The 17,925-nt window shown below is 43.1% G+C and overlaps 1 protein-coding gene across 4 annotated transcripts in view; it reads left to right on the plus strand.

Moving 5' to 3' along the window:
• Positions 1-17,925, plus strand: part of FGD5 (FYVE, RhoGEF and PH domain containing 5) — a 107,469-nt gene that overhangs the window by 25,594 nt on the left and 63,950 nt on the right. For all 4 annotated transcript variants that reach the window (XM_074878826.1, XM_074878823.1, XM_074878824.1 and 1 more), the window contains exon 3: positions 17,321-17,450. In XM_074878826.1, the coding sequence (XP_074734927.1) occupies positions 17,321-17,450 (130 nt within the window). The remainder of the gene's footprint in view (positions 1-17,320; positions 17,451-17,925) is intronic.

The raw sequence follows: 17,925 nt of genomic DNA on the forward strand, positions 1-17,925 counted from the left end.
TTTGTTCCGGACTGGTCTTTGAGAGGTAGAGAAGCATTCTGGACACAGTCTCCCTCACACTGCCTGAGGTCACTGAACCTTGCAGCACCAGCACTAAGAAGCACTGTAACAATGGTGCAGGAAAAAGATGATTGCATTTTTTCAATGTTTTCCTACCCCACGACCAAATGACAGGACAGGCATATGCTGGCCTGAGAGCAACAGACAGCTCAGTTTTCAGCTTGTACTTTCAAGGGACCTGCTATCTAAAACTCCCCAACTTTCTCCAGCAAAATGATGCTGGGGATCTTAGCATGAGGCTACGACACATTTAGCACAAACTACCACTGCTTCAGAAAGTCTCTATGGGAGAGATTTAGGCCAGGGCTGACCATCTATGAAAATGGCCCTCAAGAGTGAAGGGCATTTTGGTTGATAACAAGAAAGGTTGTATAATCTATACGAAGTCCTTTGTGGCTCTGGCAACACAAACAGCTGGAGTAATGCTGACAGCGGTAAGAGAGAAATTTGTTAGCTCTCTGGTCAAAAATACTTTGTTCCATTTTTCAGTTGGTGGTTTGGTTTTTTTTAATAGGGAATATTACTATTGTCATCTAGACAGGTTTCCTTCTGATCCTAGCTTCACTGCATTTTTCCCCTGGTTTGTTCCCAGACCTGGCTGCATGCTGTTGATAAAGCAGCTGATCCTGCTAGTACAAGGAAATGACAACTCCCCTTCCATCTTAAGAGTCCTGCAGGGCAGCATGCTGTTCATTATGTTGAACTTAGTGTGAGTACTTTCCATGGAAAGTATGGAATAACGAACTGGCAATAAAATGAAAATAGAACATAAAGACTCTGGTTCCAAGTTTTAGTGACTAGGTTACACTGCCAAAAATAAACAAAGAAAGAATAATCAGGAACATACCCCCTGATCTCCGATCTATGATATGTGCCATATCATCAGACAGTTTTTGTGAAATGTATCTCTTTTTCTAACTCGATCCAGAACTCAGAGTCAGAAAAACATTGGTAAATGTGTCATAGTCAGAAAAGTGACTATATAAGTGGAATCTGGATGAGAAAACAATACTGTGCCAGATGCTTATTTGGGGTACACTGGTATGTTCTGTTGATTTGTACCTCTGAGAATCTGAACAGCTGTTTATGATCTGACTGCCCTGATAATTCATGCTAGTACCTGAAAATAGAGTGAGATGAAACATTCTCCGAAAGGGAAAAATTCACAAAAGCATTCTATGTGAACAATATATGTGTTTTGACAAAGTTTAAGGGAAACTCCTATATGCTGTAGCCTAAAATATAGAAAACCCAGTCTCCGCTTCTCCTGGGTCTGGTTTTCATCTCAGATCACTCTGAATCAGTCAGCACTGGGAGTTAAATCCTGAGTTCCTCACAATCCAGTGCCTAAAAACACCACCATAGGGAGAAAGAAATACCCACAGGTTTTGGTCTCAGGGCAACCAAAAATGGATACAGTGCTGCTTCATTTCTAGAACATCTGAAATAATTTATTTTCATTTTTTGGAAACTCAATAATAAATTTCTAAGCTTCAGATGTTGCAGCAAAGAAAAACAGTTGTCTCCTGGTAAAATCCTCTACAAACTGAACTAACAGTCCAGATTCTGCAGTAGTCAGAGTTTGTCATTCTACACGTAGCAGATAAAACACCTTTTTCACCACTGCTTTAAGCTGTGAAGGAGTTCAGAGTGTTTGACTTTCAGATTCTGTGTAAAAGCAAGCATCTCAGATGAAAAGCTGGGTGAATGGGATGACAATTCAACCAAAAAGTTTCAAGGCATAAAGAGGAGCAATACTACAGCAGGATGCTTTTTAAAAGGTATCTGAAGACTTTTCACATAGATAAATATGGCATCACTTAAACCATGAAATCTGTGTGACAGGCCAGGGACTTCAGAGAATGGGACCATGATGGGAAGTTGGGAAGATTTGTTGGGAAGTCTTGGAGCATGCTACATAAAGATGTTGATTTTCATTTCAATGGTAAGCGAACAGATTGTTTAGGGCAGAGAACAGTGTACCTGCTGCAAAACATCATGCTACACCATATGGTGGTATAGGGCCAGGCAAGATCTTTACAGAGTGGTTAGAGTTACCTCTTGACCTTTCACAACCTTTTCGGCCCGTGGCTTCAACCCCCCATCTGTAAAGCAATGCTTATCTGCAGAGGGGTTGTTGAGCGTATCAGTGCTTTCCCCACGCCAGTCACGAAGCCAAGCACTGGGAGGGTGTGAATCGCTCAGATTACACATCTCCTTACTGGTGTACATTCATTCCCTGAGCAGGGAGAGAACTAACAGCCCGGCTTTGACACAGCAGGCAGAGGGCAGCTGCAGAGGATCACAACACAAGATGGTAACAGCGCATACCTGGATACTTTCACATCTGTGAAGAGAGTAGGCAGCTTTACTGCATTTTCCATGGCTTACAGGGATCCCACCTTTCCTTGCGCTAGTCTCCTTTCTGGTAAACTGGTTTTCCTGCCCACGGTGCCCTCTGAAAAGTAAACAGCCCGAAGTGGTTGCAGCACACACTGCAAAGATACGCAGGACTGTGCACACACCAGGACACACTGGTGTGCGTATACTCCCTATGGCCCCATGGCTTTATGCAGACCAAATTAAAGCCCAGACTGTCCTCTAGGCACTTAAGACTTCTTTGTTGCCTTAGTACATGCAGCAGAGGAAAGTTCTAGCCCCCACTTAAACGGATTCCCTGATACCTCTAACATATAAGCATTAAAGTTTCAAGCTTTGGGACTTTTTTGGGTCAGTATTCCAGTTCTGGAGCTGAACAGTAAAGATATAGGACTGCTAAACATCTGATTTCAAACAGTAAGGTTTTGTGTACCTGTGTCATTGTAATCTACCTGCCATTTGAGTGCCATTAAAAATTCTTTTTCCACTTTCCACTAAAATCTGATGTCAAGCAAGCATCCAGAACAAAATAGATACTACCTACCTTCTCACATTGCTCTAGCAACTTTGATGGACTTGGCTATTTCAAGGCAAACGCAGAATGTGGATCTAAGGGCTTGAATTTGAAAGGAATAGGCTGATACGTTCACAATATTTTGTACTGAAAACATTAAATATCACTTTTGGGCCCCACCCAAATCAAAATTCTTGGGTTTAAAATTAGCACCTTAACTTCATCCTATAAATCCACCTCATTATGGCTTTTTCCCCATAACGTTTACTTTTGGGATCCATTAAAAAGCCTGACAGAGTCCAACGAAATTGTTTGGATTTGTTCTAAGTTGAAGCCAGTCCCGTATACGTGTACGCAATCCTGCATGGGAGCTACTCGTTCATTCTTTCTTTTTCTGCAGAGTTGGCAGCCTGGGATGCAGTTTGGCACCTTATCGGCATCCGCTGTTCCTATACCTCTCCCTTAACTCCCCTCGAACCTCAGTACCATTCTCAGCCTGAGGCACATGTCAAATGAAGGGTTTATACTGAGTTACTGCAAGGTTAATTCTTTGATTGCAGGACAGAAATATGTAAAGCACTGTGAGATCCCCTTGCCAACTGCTGCTGAAGGCACTCACACTGTACCGCCAGATCTGAAAGACTGATGTTGGTACACCACTGGACACCTTAAAGCCATACATTACAGGTGTCATTTCTGCTCTGGAAATGGCAGTTACAAATCATGGGTGTCCTACTGTTCCTAACACCACTTCTGAAATTCCATATTCTGCCCTTATTCCCCCATGTGCACAACCAACTGTTGTTCTACTTATGCATGAATGAAATCAAAATCAGTAATGCTATAACAATGCTTAGAGATAATTCTCTTATTTGGACTCATTATCATGCAAGGTGTATGTAACTTCACTTCTAAGCCAGGCAGTACTTGCAAGAAATTCATATATTGTCTGAGTATCATAGCAGATTCAGACTTTGTGAAGTATTAGTGGTGTGTTACTGCTAATTCTGATTTAAGAATAAAATCTGCTTTGGAAGTATAATTTTCTCTGTTATCTAAAAGGCTTTAGGAATACTGATTTTAAGTCTTTTCCTGACACAACTCTGAACAGCTTAAAAAAATCCAAGAATTTTTCCCACCACAAAACCAAGCCCTTTGTCTTCCACCAGTTCTGCTGTCTTTTGGAATCAGGTGCCAAGAATTCAGATGTCTATTAATAAGTAGATGACTAAAAATTCTGGCTGCAGCAAATGATGATTGATTCAAGTTCAGTTTTGTGTTTCTGTTTCACTGACGCCATTTCCAAGCTGGCATCCTCCTTTGAGTTTTCACTTCCATTATCACTTAAGAATTATGCTAAGCTAGATCTTCTGAAAAGATTATAATGAGTTGGATCCATTCGCTGCTGTAATGGTCATGTTTGCCTAATTGACACCTAATCACACCTCAGTCCAGGCTAGCTTCCAGAATCAGTAGCTTAGTCCCAGCTATACTCTTCAGGACTGTATGTGCAAAAGTACAGACCAGCTGCTGTATTGTACAAACCTAAAGACACTAAAGAACAGGACTTGTAAAGACAATCTAGTTCTGTGTAGGTCAGTGTAGTCAATAACCTCCTTGTGCAGCCACCAAACACATCGGGACCCAGATTGATTCTTAACTATTTAAAACTTTAAAACTCTTTATTACGCTTGTAAGACAGAACCAGTCCACCAGCACTAAGTGTATCCAGGGGAGCCCGCTGTGTATTACGAACATGCCTTTGTTCCGCCTCGCTCCATTTGCGAAACGCCCACAGAATAACTGATGCAGACCTTTTTCTGAAATGTCTACCTGCAATTTTTTTATAAATTGAAATTCCTTGGCCAAGTATCACTGCTTAAATCCTCCATCACTGGTGTTCTTCTCCAGTCTGTGCCTTTGTGCAGCAATCGTGCCAGCTTGGCTGCTTGAAAGCATCTGAGAGCCTCTAATCCAAGAACTCCCACCCCCAGCAGAAAACAGCGACCCTAGCAAACCTGCCTCTGAAATGGTTCCAGGTAGATTTCTGTATCTCAGCTTGGCTACGAGAATGTAAACATCACTCTGCCTTAACTTAAATAAGCGTGGGCATGATCCAGGGGGTACCTATCCCTCTTTGACTTAAGGACTGGACCGAAATAGTGAAATCCCTTCCAGTTTGCAGTCAACAGGAAGAACAGAAGCAAAACTGTGACCCAAGGGAGATGGACAGAGCAGTTCTGTTTTACAGACTGGTAGGAATCTGCTGTGTCCAAAGCCTTCAGTCTTACCCATATTTTAAAGATGACATTGCTCTGGGATTAACGACTTTACACAAATGACAGTGGAAGCTTCGCTTCCCAGACAGTGGTCTCCCCACAGAGGTGTACTTATACTCTGAGAAGACCATCGGGTGACTAGCTGAAGGTCACTCCTTACAGGAGATACCTTTTCCTTCTCCTTAAGGCAGTTCTAGGCAGTTGGCTTACTCTGTCACTGATCTATGAGAGGAGTAAGTCTTACAGAGGGTTCGGAATGAAACCAGAGGATCTTATTCTCCTCAAAGATCACAAGTATAAAGTGACTCCATTAAAGTCAGGGTGAATTCCTCCAAGTTCTACACCATGCATCCAAAGTCAGACTGTCACTAAGATAAGTCATTTTATAGAGCAGAATAGGGCAAAAGTGCTGAGCGGTTTCACTGTCAGAGGCCATTTGTGTCGTGACTAGGGGCTGCTCAACAAATCAGTTGAAACCCATCATGATAAATAGTGGATGTTTTCCTTGTTATCTTCTGTCCCTTGACAGATGTGCAGTATGTAAAGTTTCAGCATGATGCAGATGTATGGCCTGCACGGTCTGGGAAGGAAGAAGAGATTTACAGCACAAAAAGGAGACTTTTGTCTCTGCCAAGCACTGGGGTCTTTATTTTGGCCCTCTCAGTTCAGGTTTCCAAGCATTGCAAGGTTCAGCATGGCAAAAGGTTACCAGAGATGGGGAACAATAGTCTGCTGGAGAACAACAGGGCTGTGATGTAGCAAGGGAAAGAAGAAAAAGAGAAGCATAAGAAGAGCTGTGCTGGTGCCTTAAGGAAAACTTCTGCTGGTGCTGTTGGATAGAGGAGTTCTGGGTGCCTGTGAAACTAATGATTTAATGAAAGTAAAAGCTCTGTGGTGGCTGACATGCGATGTAAACAATGTGCTCAAAGGAGTCTATAAAGGGCAGAGCTGCCTTTAATAACCTATTATGTATTATCGGCCACCCCATTGTACCTTCTGGCATGGTGGGGCGTTGGGTGCGGTGCAGCCGAGCGTCAGCCCTCGCTAGTTCATTGCCAGGTCATCTCTGGGGAGGAAGTGTTCCCTGTTTACAGGAAATGCAGGACAAGGGCCGGAGGGCCAGCCTGAGCGCAAGCTGAGGCTGCCACAGCTTCCCGCCTCTCCAGTGTGCCTGGGAGAGCAGGGAGGGGGTGTGCCACTTGTCCAAGGCCCAAGGACACCGCGTTTTGTTTTCAGGCATGTCCAGCTTTTACTGTTGCTTTGTTTTTTCCAGTGATTTAAAGCCGCAGGATTGGGAAGGGGAATGGTGCTCGCAGACAGTGGTGCACCCCAGGTTTTATTGTGGCTGAGCCTGAAACACGGATCAGCTGTGCAGGTGCTTCAAAGCGAGAGCAGCCCATCAATCCCAGCACGTCTGGGACATGGCTAGTGAAACCTCAGTCAGGCTTTCTCCTATCCCTCCTCTACTTACACTGCCCCAGGCTGGGCCAGAGGACGTTCCCTGAGATGGAGCCCAAACCCCTATGCGCTCCTCACTGCCTGCACTCCCTTCCAGAACTAGACCTGCACCAGCACCGCTGTTCTGTGAGCACCTCCAGGAGCAGTGGTTGAAGGTGGGAGAGTTTTCTCCCTAACGTTGTTCAGGACAGAGCAAAAGCCTTATGCACCTGACCAAAAATGGTCTCCCCCTCTCCTATAACCTCCATCACACCAATGCAAGAGTGAGCAAAATTCAACCTGAAACATCTGTAGCATGAGGATGAACTCCTTTCTGGCCTTGGCAGGCAAACAGCTTATGCCTCAGAGTGTGAAATGTGATTATCCCTGTGCAACCTTGCCTTGTCAGGCTACGTATGTTATTAGCAGACATCATGTCTCTCCTGCCCTTTTCAGACTTCAGCTGCAATATTTGCCTTGATGGTCTGCCATAACAGGGAACGGACTGCCTAAACACATGCTGCACTAATAGGCAATTCTTTTATTGGCTTTAAATGCATTTGGACTTTAATTTCCTACAGTAATGAGCCTTCCTTTTGCAGAATGAATTTAAAAAATCATTTAGAAACAGATACAAGAGAATAAATAACCAATTTTAATAAAACAGGGTCATTCAGCACCCTATTGCCTCTCCCAATTACCATCACTGCATTGAGTTCATATGATTTTAATTTTTCACAATAATGATGTCACTGTTTGAGAAAGACAGAGTTTGAACTCGTAACTGCTGGGCATGTGACTTGAAATAAAGTGAGGTATAGGGATAGTGCATGTAGAAAAAAGTTGCATTCAATCCATTTGGTCCAATAATAGAGGGCGTTCAGGGTTTTTTTTCCCTCACCACTCTATGGAGGGGATTTTATATAGGTAGGCTTTGTGTAACCCAGCTGCGTCCAGGTGAGATTCTGGTCTCCCTCTTGCATTCAGGACATGATATCCAGTCATGAGCTAAGATCCCTATGACAGAGGAGTCAGAAGGCACAGGCTGGGGTCTGTGGATGGGGAGGTTATGGCAGCAATTTACTAGTAATTTGTAAACTGAGCATATCAGATTCTCACTCAGTTGGCTTTGGGGAGGTTATACTTGTAGAGGACATACCCCATGGAGAGAGAATACCTGTTTGTACCTTCCTAGGTAGTTCCTACAAACCTGCTTTGCTGATGCAGGACAAATAATTGCCAATGCAATCACCGATACACACAGAAAAATATTTAGGGTCATAACTGACATTCATTTTAAAACTTTGGTGGATCTAGGCCTAACTGAACTCAACACCACTGCGTCTCTTTAGCAAAGAATTGAAAGAATTGTCTTTTAGCAATCCAGAACCGCAGTTTCGCTAATGAGTGGATGAAACACCCTAGACAAAATGACATTATGTCCCCCACAAAAGGCAGAGCAGAAGTCAGCACTTACACAGAAACCCAGAGAGTTCACTTACTTCCTATCCCCACTATGTGGAAACAGTGAATATGGTGACCCATGTGTTGATAGTTACTGGCAAAACCAGCTTTTAATCGCAGTTGTTCCGCTGTAGGAGTGGGACCAAGAATGTGGTTTCTAGCCTCTTCTACTGCTTTCTTCGTCTTGTGGCGACACTTTGGACCAAATACTGCTCTGATCTTCACTTGCAGGCGCTTTGAAAACCATAAGAAATTTTCAGGAAATACATCAGGGGGCTCTTTGGCCCTTCAAGTATGTTGGCAGTAATTAAGTTGCATCATCAAATTTGCAGTTTGCAACAGATACAAAGAAAATAAATAAGCAGATTCTCCAGAAAAAAAAGGTTCTGTCCTTTTTTTCTTTTTTTTTTTTTTTTTAAAAAAAAAAAATCATATTAGAGATAGTGTCAAATATCCTTCTCTTTCTCTGTCCTGGCACTGACTGGGATGTAGAGTGAAAGACAACAGGAAGGCAGCAGGGAGGTAATCCAGCTGTTGTTAATTGAATGCTGCCACAATGGTTAAAACCTGAGCACACAACCCTGGACTCTGTTTCTGGAAATCATTAAGCAAGGTATCCTTTGCCTGATCTCTGAGTATTATTAGCCTGGATCATCCTTTATGATGTATATACCTTATGGAGACAAATTATGGGTTTGGTTCAAATATGAACATAGCAGAGGTTCCTTAAGTGCTGCACTTGTTCATACCATTCTTTAGACTGAAAGTGTGTTGAAACCTACTTCCAAAAGAAACCAGTTTACTCCAAGGAAGCTAATTCAGGCTGGCTGGTGACGGTGTGTCACACTCCTGTGATTAACAATAAGCCACCCAGTCTCCTTCTCCAGAAACTGCATTTTGGAATACTGAAATCCAATTTTATTAGTCCCCTGTCCCTGAAGGGACACATGAGAATGAAGGAGGTGGTCAGGAGCTGGGATGGGGGAATCCAGATGTCCTCACTGGCCACATCACACTTGCTTTGCCCTGGAGATGGGTCCAGTCACAGGAGTCTCCCATGGCCCTGCTCCCTGCCATATGATTAACATGGAGGGAATCACTGTGGCACTGAACTGCTCAACATCTGAACCCTACACAAATGCTCTCTGCTTCAGGGACTGACCAACAAATTTCTAGCACGCTTACACTGTCTGAGCAGGTTCAGTTGCAAGGCAGAAATACATTGTAAGTCTGTCCCAACACACACAACCATACCTTATAGAGCTAACTGTGATGGACCTCCTGCACTGGCATTTGAAGGGACATTGCCAGCACATCCTAACAGCCTAACCAGCCGCATTTCAGAGGTATAAAGAGCCACTTGATGGAAAGGATGGATACTCCACAGGTATCATAAAGCATAACTGAGAGCTCCAGGGATACATTAATATAAATACCTTAAAGGAGAGAGCACTCCCCTTCTCTCATGATCACTGCTGGAGCACAGACCATGAAGCAGAAGGCAAGTGAGATTTATGAGCCTTTCTCTAGGATACATCACTTGATGTACAGATTCACTGAAAGCAAACTGCAGGCAATCTGATCCTTACTGGTACAGAGGACTTACATCACCTAGTGGAAGTGACAGACCTTAAGTTTAGATTTCCACCAACTCACCTTTTTTTTTTTTTTTTTTTTTTTTTTTTTTTTTAAGCAGTTGGTGACTCTAAAGGAGGAAACAAGACATCACTTGTGTGTGTGGCCAAGAGATGAGCAGACAGCCAAGGGCATTTGTGGTGTTATGCAAACAAAAATACATAGTCTTCCTAGGCCTTTATTATAATAAACTTGGCTGGGTATTTTTGCCACTGTTAACCCCTCCAGTTAAATTCTTACATCTCATTAATGCTGACAATAAATTCTAAAAATCCTAAAGAATTGATGAGATCATTGCTGAGGAATGGGGTAGAATTTGCAGGGTCATTTGAAGGATAGGTGTGGAATTAAAAGAAGGGCAAGTCTCTCAATTACACATTCAGGCTAGACAAAATACAGTATTTGTCAGTCTGTAAATCATGTTCTACCAGATCTTACACCTGTTGTGTACCTCCACAGGGCTCCCTCACTTCCCATGCACATACCATCTGTGCTCAGACTTGTCCCAACCTGTGCTAGGGAGGTATTGTAGGTAGTAGAGACTTGTGTCTTGACTTTATTAACAAAGGAGCTAGTGCTATTACAGTGATCAGTGCAGCTTCCCTCTCCTTGATGAATCCATCCTCCGCTCAGTCCACAGATCCTTTTCCTCTGAGGTCAAATGTAAACATCACTGTAGGGTCAGGATAACCAGAGAGTCTGTAGACTCTAGAACACCTTTTTCCAGATGTACCAGTATGTGTTCACAGGTGAAGGTCACAGATAACTAGCAGAGTGCATCTATAGAGCTTCTCCCTACTCTGTACCTATCAGCAGCTCTCCTAATTATAATGTAACTGGTGCTAAATAAAAGACTTCTGTTGTGCTGCCTCCTCCTGCATTTATTCAGTCAGTTTAAGGTTAGACTGTCCCAGAAGGCCCATTGCTTCCTTTGTTGTCCTGGCTAACTCTTGGAATGATTACAGACAATTGCTGGAGGAGCAGCAGATAATGTGTCTGCAATCTGCTCTCATTCAGCCATATCATTGCTACAAGGAATTAGCTGGGGATTACCATGTCTACTGAGATACTACCAACTCCAGGACTATTTCTCCCCTTATTCTCCATGCCCACACTTTTATTAGCAACTTCCATTGCATTAAAGTTTATTGCTTGCAGTAAGTTTACTTAGCAGTGCTTTTAATGAGTTAAAGAAAAATATCATTTAGCAGATTAAAGAAACACAAGGTTTTAAACATTTATGACTCACATATATATAACTAGATATAATTACAGATTATATATGCATAATTAATTATAAATTATATGCTATATAATTGTAATGGTTAATTTTATATAAAAACTTAGCCTTGTTGCAGGTGTAGTTTAAGGTAATGAATTTGGCATGGTGTCATCTTACACGTACTTAGATATGCCCTGTAAGTCACACCAAGTGCCAGGATACATTTGAACTCTGAGGGAGGAAGAGAAAACTGCTGTAGCTGATGAGCAACCATGTTGTTTCAATAAACACTGATGTTATTATGGCAGGTCTTTAAAGACTTTGAGGAGGCTTTGAGGAGGAATAAGAGGGAAAATGAAGGTAAGATATCCTTTTGTGACAGATGTATTTATTTATCCGCATTCTCAGACACATTAGAGGGACATTTTCTTTGCAGGAGTTGACAATAAACTTAGTGAAAAAACAAATAAAACTCTGCTGTGGGTTGTTGTGGGTTTTCTCCTTGCAATGGAGCACAACAAAACAGTAGTTGCTTTCAAAAAACCATCTTGTTGACTTGGGTCCAATCCAAGCTGATTATCCACAATGATCAGGAAGGGGTTTTTTATACACTGTGTGTATTTTTTGGCTACCCTCAAAAGCATGAGGGTTTCTTGGGGCACTGGGTTTCTAGACTTGATAGATTCACAGGCAAACCAAACCATACATCCCCAGTGCTGCAGGGGTGACAACACCAAGACATTTTGCCTTTCTTAAGTGAGCACTAGGGAACAACCAGGTGGCAGCTGAGCTGAGAAACGCTGCAGCCCTGATAGCTCAAGCTACTGTAGGTTCAGTGCAGCAGCATGTTATCAGCTCCAAATAGGCTCTTTGAGAAAAGACGAAGGTAAGTTCCTAACAGGGAGTAGCACTGTCCTGCTTGATCTGGATTCAAGGGAGAAAACAAATGAAATAGCAAGTGACTGGGACAACAACTAGCAATTTGTTGTGCCCAGATTTATGCAAGAAGCAGCGACTGTCATTCAGACCACCAAGACTTGCTGGCGAGGTGCCTAACTATAGTCTTTATTGATCATTGTCTGCAGCTGTAACCATTTACACTTCACTCCCTCTATCAAACTCCTCCACATGTTCCTGTTCAGTCAAGGTGGCAATCACTATGAGATCTGGCCTGTTGCAATGACCTAATCACATATTTTGAGGTAGTTTCCCATATTCTGTCCTGTCTGTGTTTTTTCCCATCATTTCTAGACCCATTTCATTGTGAAATACAAGGAATTGCTTGGGTTTTCTTATAAGGAATTGCTCAGTCTCTCCTCCACCAAAATTCACTTCCTCTGAAACTCAACATCACTTTATATCTTAGGACTGTTAATGAATTCTTAGCCTTAAGCAGACTTCCTAAAAATGCTGCTGACATTTGCAGAAGACAATTGGTCATGAAGATATGATGCTGGAGATATCTCATGGGGTCTGTCCAGCTTTTTGACTGAGAAGAATCTCATGATCAACAATGTCTACATGCTTTCCTAGCGAAGTTGCAACCCCTGCTGCTCACTCTTTCAAGAAGGGAGGAAGGGCAGAGTCAGGGAAATGACAGGAGAAAGAATAAAAGCAAAAAAAAAAAATTCTTTCTGTGGAAGGAATAAAACCAAAATCAGATGCCTGAAAAAATGTATGCCCATCAGCACATGGGCTACATGTGTAGTAACCCATGTTACTATAGCTTGTATAGGTCTGCTTACCTTAAACACATGTTTACATTAATAGTGTAATTAAGTGGTAGATGATTAAGGATGTGTGAACTAAAGAAGGGCTCGGCCAGGTGAATAGGAGATTTTAATCACTGGTCTACAGAGTTATGACCCAAATACACACCTTACCTTGAAGGAGGCAGGCCACAGTTGATGGAAAAAGAGGTTACAAAGAGCAGTAAAGATAGAGACCTGATGTAACGTCATGTCTTACTGGTTAAGCATTCTTAGCACCTGGGAACGTAATACCCAATTCCCACATTTGTGAACATCAGGAAATTAAGGCCTGAACACAAACCCCTGCCTTTTACAACCCAAATTATTCTGTGATTCTATGATTTCCATTCTTGGTTCCTGACATCATTGCACCTATCACTTCACTCATCCTTCCCAGCCTATACCATCTTACAGTTTCACAGAGTCTTTCATTCAAGAGCATGTTAGAAACTCATAGGCAAAGATCACACAATTCCTGAAACAGAGCTTCTTTTCAAATACAACAGTTGTTTTAATTCAGTGTTTCTGCATCTGCTTACAGAAAGTAATTTCTCATCTCAGTTTGTGTGCATTTTTAAGACTGTGTACTAATGGTGCTCTCAGAAACTGTCACTGGGAACCAGTAAGTACCACCTGTGACTGTGAGGTTTATGATCTGGACACGAGTCCTGAGGGAAGAGGGCTGGCAATCCCTGTCCTGTCCAACAGAGTCCTCTCCTTGTGTTATCCTAGATTGCAGCTTGCAATTTAACACAGTGGTTCTGCTTTACCATGGCTTTATAAAGTTAGGTTACTGTTTGTCCATAAAAGGGTTATTCTTTACAAAACCACACTGAAAGGTACTTCACAGACACCTAAAATCAGAGTGTCCCAGAGGTAGGCTAATGGCACCCCGGGCTGCGTTAGGCAAAGCGCTGCCAGCAGGTCGAGGGAGGGGATCCTTCCCCTCTGCTTGGCACTGGTGAGGCCACACCGGGAGTGCTGTGTCCGGTGCTGGGCTCCCCAGTACAAGAGAGACAGGGACATACTGGAGAGACCACGCAGGTGATGAAGGGACTGGAGCACCTCACAGCTGAGGAGAGGCTGAGAGAGCTGTGACTGTTCAGCCTGGAGAAGGGAAGGCTCAGGGGGGATCTCATCAATGGGTATAAATACCCGAAGGGAGAGTACAAAGATGGAGCCAGGCTCTTCTCGGTGGTGCCCAGTGACAGCACCAGGGGCAGTGGGCACAACCTGGAACACAGGGGGTTCTCTCAAACATCAGGAGACACTTCCTCCCTGTGAGGGTGACCGAGCGCTGGCGCAGGTTGCCCAGGGAGGTTGTGGAGTCTCCCTCCTTGGAGATATTCAGAAGCTGCTGGACACGGTCCTGGCCAGCTGGCTGTAGGTGGCCCTGCCTGAGCAGAGTGACTGGACCAGATGACCTTCAGAGGTCCCTTCCAACCTCAGCCGTTCTGTGATTCAGTGATCAATGGAAATTAAACTGCTTTAGAAGAACTTCAGTGCATGAAGTTGGCTGTGACTATTTCCCTAGTATTAGCGATGGACTCTTGTCATGATCAGTGGTTGCATCTCATTAATCTTGGTGATTCTATTATTTTAATAAAGCCATTTATTTTTCTGTTTTCAAATACTGAGTTTGAAGGTTCATCCAATAGTGGCAGTTGACCAACATCAAAAGCAACCTACATAGACTCTTGGAAAGTGCTAAAACACCTCCAGGTGATTTGCACAGGGTGCACAGCCACTTGTACTAAGATAAAAGACTTAATATGCAGTTATGGTAATTGGACATACCTGAAGGGTTTGCTCTGTGGGTGGGACCTTGCCCTGCATTAAAATTACTCTCCATATCATCCTTTTATAAGATTTCCTGAAATCTGTTGTGCCTCAGAAGTCATCTACCACCTATCCCTGCATCCTTGGTGTTTTCCTCTGGGTACCTGGCAGTGGGATTAGTGAAGACCAAGCGACATGTCCAGGGCACCTTCACGTGGTGACCAGTTCCTGGGCACAGTTCAAGTCTTCAGGAGCTAGGACTGACAGGAGACCACAAGAGTGTAGACATTTAAAATGGGTGAAAGGATGTGAATTCACTGGAGTAAAACACATGCTGGGTGTCAGGAAAGGTGTACTGCCCAGGAGCTCTGTGACAATATAGAACAGTCTCAGAAGTGAAGACCTGAGTGCACTGGAGTGACTAGAGAAGGGCAGGATGGAGAGGGTGGCACAAACATGCCTGTACCCATCCCATGTGCAAATGAGACCCACAACATTTTGGGACTTCTCTTCAAACCCAAGCCAGTGCCACTGGACTGCAGGCCTACTATAAATGAAGCCCATACAACAGTTCAGCAATATTGCAAGTTTTGGTACTGTATGAACCTTCAATAATGCCATTCATAATGATTACCAGACTAATATACTGAGGCATTCTTCCCAAATTATAATGTGTTCTTACATTAACATAATGCAGTCATTTATCAGAGAAAGAGTGAGAGAGAGGGAGAGAGAAAAGGAGGGAGGGACTTAATTTCATGTCTGCAGGGGCAAACAGTTACAAATTGCAGAAGGGCTGTGCAAGTAAGGAGAGAGACTGGCTAAACTATTAATAAGCCTCCTGAGCTCTTCCTGTATCTGCCTTGCTCTTGCTTTCACTTGTGCTGAGGCCCCTTTGTTGTTGTAGCTACACAGGTTTTCAGAAGTGCCGTGATGTTGCCCACACTGAAAAACTGCAGATAATAGAAAAACTAATAATAAATGAGAGAAGACAATGGTGAGGAACAGTGCTGCTGCTTGGCCCTTCGCCCAGCCATGGCAAATGCACCGGGCAGCTTGTGAGAGCTCCTTGATTCTGCACATGAGGGAAAAGCTGACAGCATAAAAGAAAGGCTGGCAGCCGCACCTGAATGGGAGACACAGAGCCCTGGGTGCAGCTTGAAAGCGAATGCAGATATGTAGGGAGTTTCCTTTCCACAATGAAATATGGGTCTGGTCAGTGGCCTTGGGAGTCTCTTTCTTCACTGCCCTCCCACTTCAATTAACCCATCTCTGCCCAGCCTCATGTCACTCGAGCATTGGCTTTGAAGCTTTGGACTTGTTCACAACTGGGATCCGCAAGTGGGAGATCAAAGAAAAATAAACTGATGAGGCAGAGTTGCTAAAGCAAATTAATAATGTTTTAGAGGAAATAAGAACTAAAGAAATCATATACACTGAGTAAGCCAGGCCCATGTTACAGACCGACCTGGCTGGCCAAGATGTCTGCTGGAAGACGTGGAGATGTCAGATTTTGTTTCTCAAGACAACAGACTTGCCCTGTTGGCTGAACGCTGGAACCTACCCCCGGAAATATAAAAGGCTTGAGGCTGCTGTGCTGTGTGAGACGTATGTAAGCTCACAGAATGATACTGTGGCCAAAAATGTTAATGTGATCTTTGAATGTAAAAATACAGTGAAGTCAGGTAGGAATAGATGGGTGGTGCCACTGGTATACCTGGCACTTCTTTTGCCAGTGCTGGAATATTGAGTCTTATGTTGCAGTACCAAGAACAATACTAAAACTGGCTGGTAGTAAAAACTGGTGCTAACATGGTTAGTAAATTGGGTAATGCTAATGGATAATTGGATAAAGTTGAGAGATTTTAGAATGATTAAATGATATGAGGCATGACATAGTAAGACACCAAGGTCTTCACCTGTTTCATATAACAGACAAAATGAAGGGACAACCTGAATACAGCCTGTGAGTACCTGCACAGTAACAAAATTTGAAGACTGCCTTCAATTCTGCAGACAAAGGTTTAACAAGATCCAGTATCTAGAATTTGGAGCTAGGCATATTCAGATCAGCAATAAAAGACACCTTTCTAAGGCAAAGGGCAGGCACCATCTGGAGAACTTATCTCTAGTCATGCTTTGTGGAGGTTTTCAAATCACTGGCAATTTTAATTTTAAAAAAGGATTTATTTTTCTAAAACAAAATGCTGGGAAGCCACTGGCCTGTATCACACACCGGATCCGTTACTCTTATCACATGGCTTTCTCTGGCTTTCTGGAGCTGAAAAGAACTCAAGGATTCTAGGCTCTGAATCCCTTGTGCTTTAATTGATGTAATTGGTATTACAATTATACTTTTCTCATCTTTCTGATGTTTTCCCAGAAAACCCATTGTTACAATATCTAACTTCCATTTTTAACGAGCACTGAGATGTTAGTAGGATTTTATTACATCCCTTTTGGAGGGTGACTAGTGAGGAACAAAGCAGTTCCGGTTGCAACTAAGTATGAACTTTTTCCTCCAAACTGAGCCAGAACATTGATCCTTTGCAGAAACTTGAACAAGTTCAGTTAACTTCCCACTGCTCCTTTCAGATCCTTCTACTTGCCTAAATGGTTTCTGCTGAACCTGGCAGCAAAAAAACAAAGCTTGAGAAATCTTGCTTTCCAAGCCTATCAGGTCTGCAGGGACTCCCTGCCCCTGACTAGTTATCTCTGGACAATATGGATTTGTTATGTCTAAGCAGCAACGGGTGTCTGGAATCCCACCAGTGAGCCAGTCTGTTCCTTCTCTCTGCAGTGCCTACACGGAGCCCTACAAGGTGTGCCCAGTCTCTGTGATACCGATGGAGGTCATCACATCAGATGAGGAACACAAGAGTTCAGAAGATGAGGAGAGCAGCCTGGGTGATCCCAGCCTCATCAACAAGGTAAAAGAGCTGAAAACAGGGAATGCAGGAAACCCAGAGAGGGAGAAACAATTTGCAGAAGAACCTGGATTCTCAACTCTCTCTGCTCTTTGCCTGGTGTCAGAGCCATCAATCCTTTGCTCCGCCAGTGCACTAGCAACATTTTTACCCCTGTAGCATGTTGGCAAAGCCAAAGAACTGCAGTCCTAAGATGGACAGTGGAGGCAACACAGCCAGCAGGAAAGGCCTCACTTGAATGTCAGGATAAATGTCTCACTCAGAAGAAGGATTTAGCTGCAATCTTGAAAATTTTAAAACTACGCTGGATAAAACAATGACAAATACATTACTGGGACTAGTTCTGCATTGGCTGGGAGATGGAGTACATTATCTAATAGGTCTCTGCCATCTCAAAATTCTCTCATCATAGGAAAATATACTCATGTTTGGGTTTATTTTACTGACTTCTGATGAATAAAACAGCTCTTAAACAAAA

Source organism: Strix uralensis, chromosome 10 (assembly GCF_047716275.1).
Source record: "Strix uralensis isolate ZFMK-TIS-50842 chromosome 10, bStrUra1, whole genome shotgun sequence".
Classification (NCBI taxonomy): Eukaryota; Metazoa; Chordata; class Aves; order Strigiformes; family Strigidae; genus Strix; species Strix uralensis.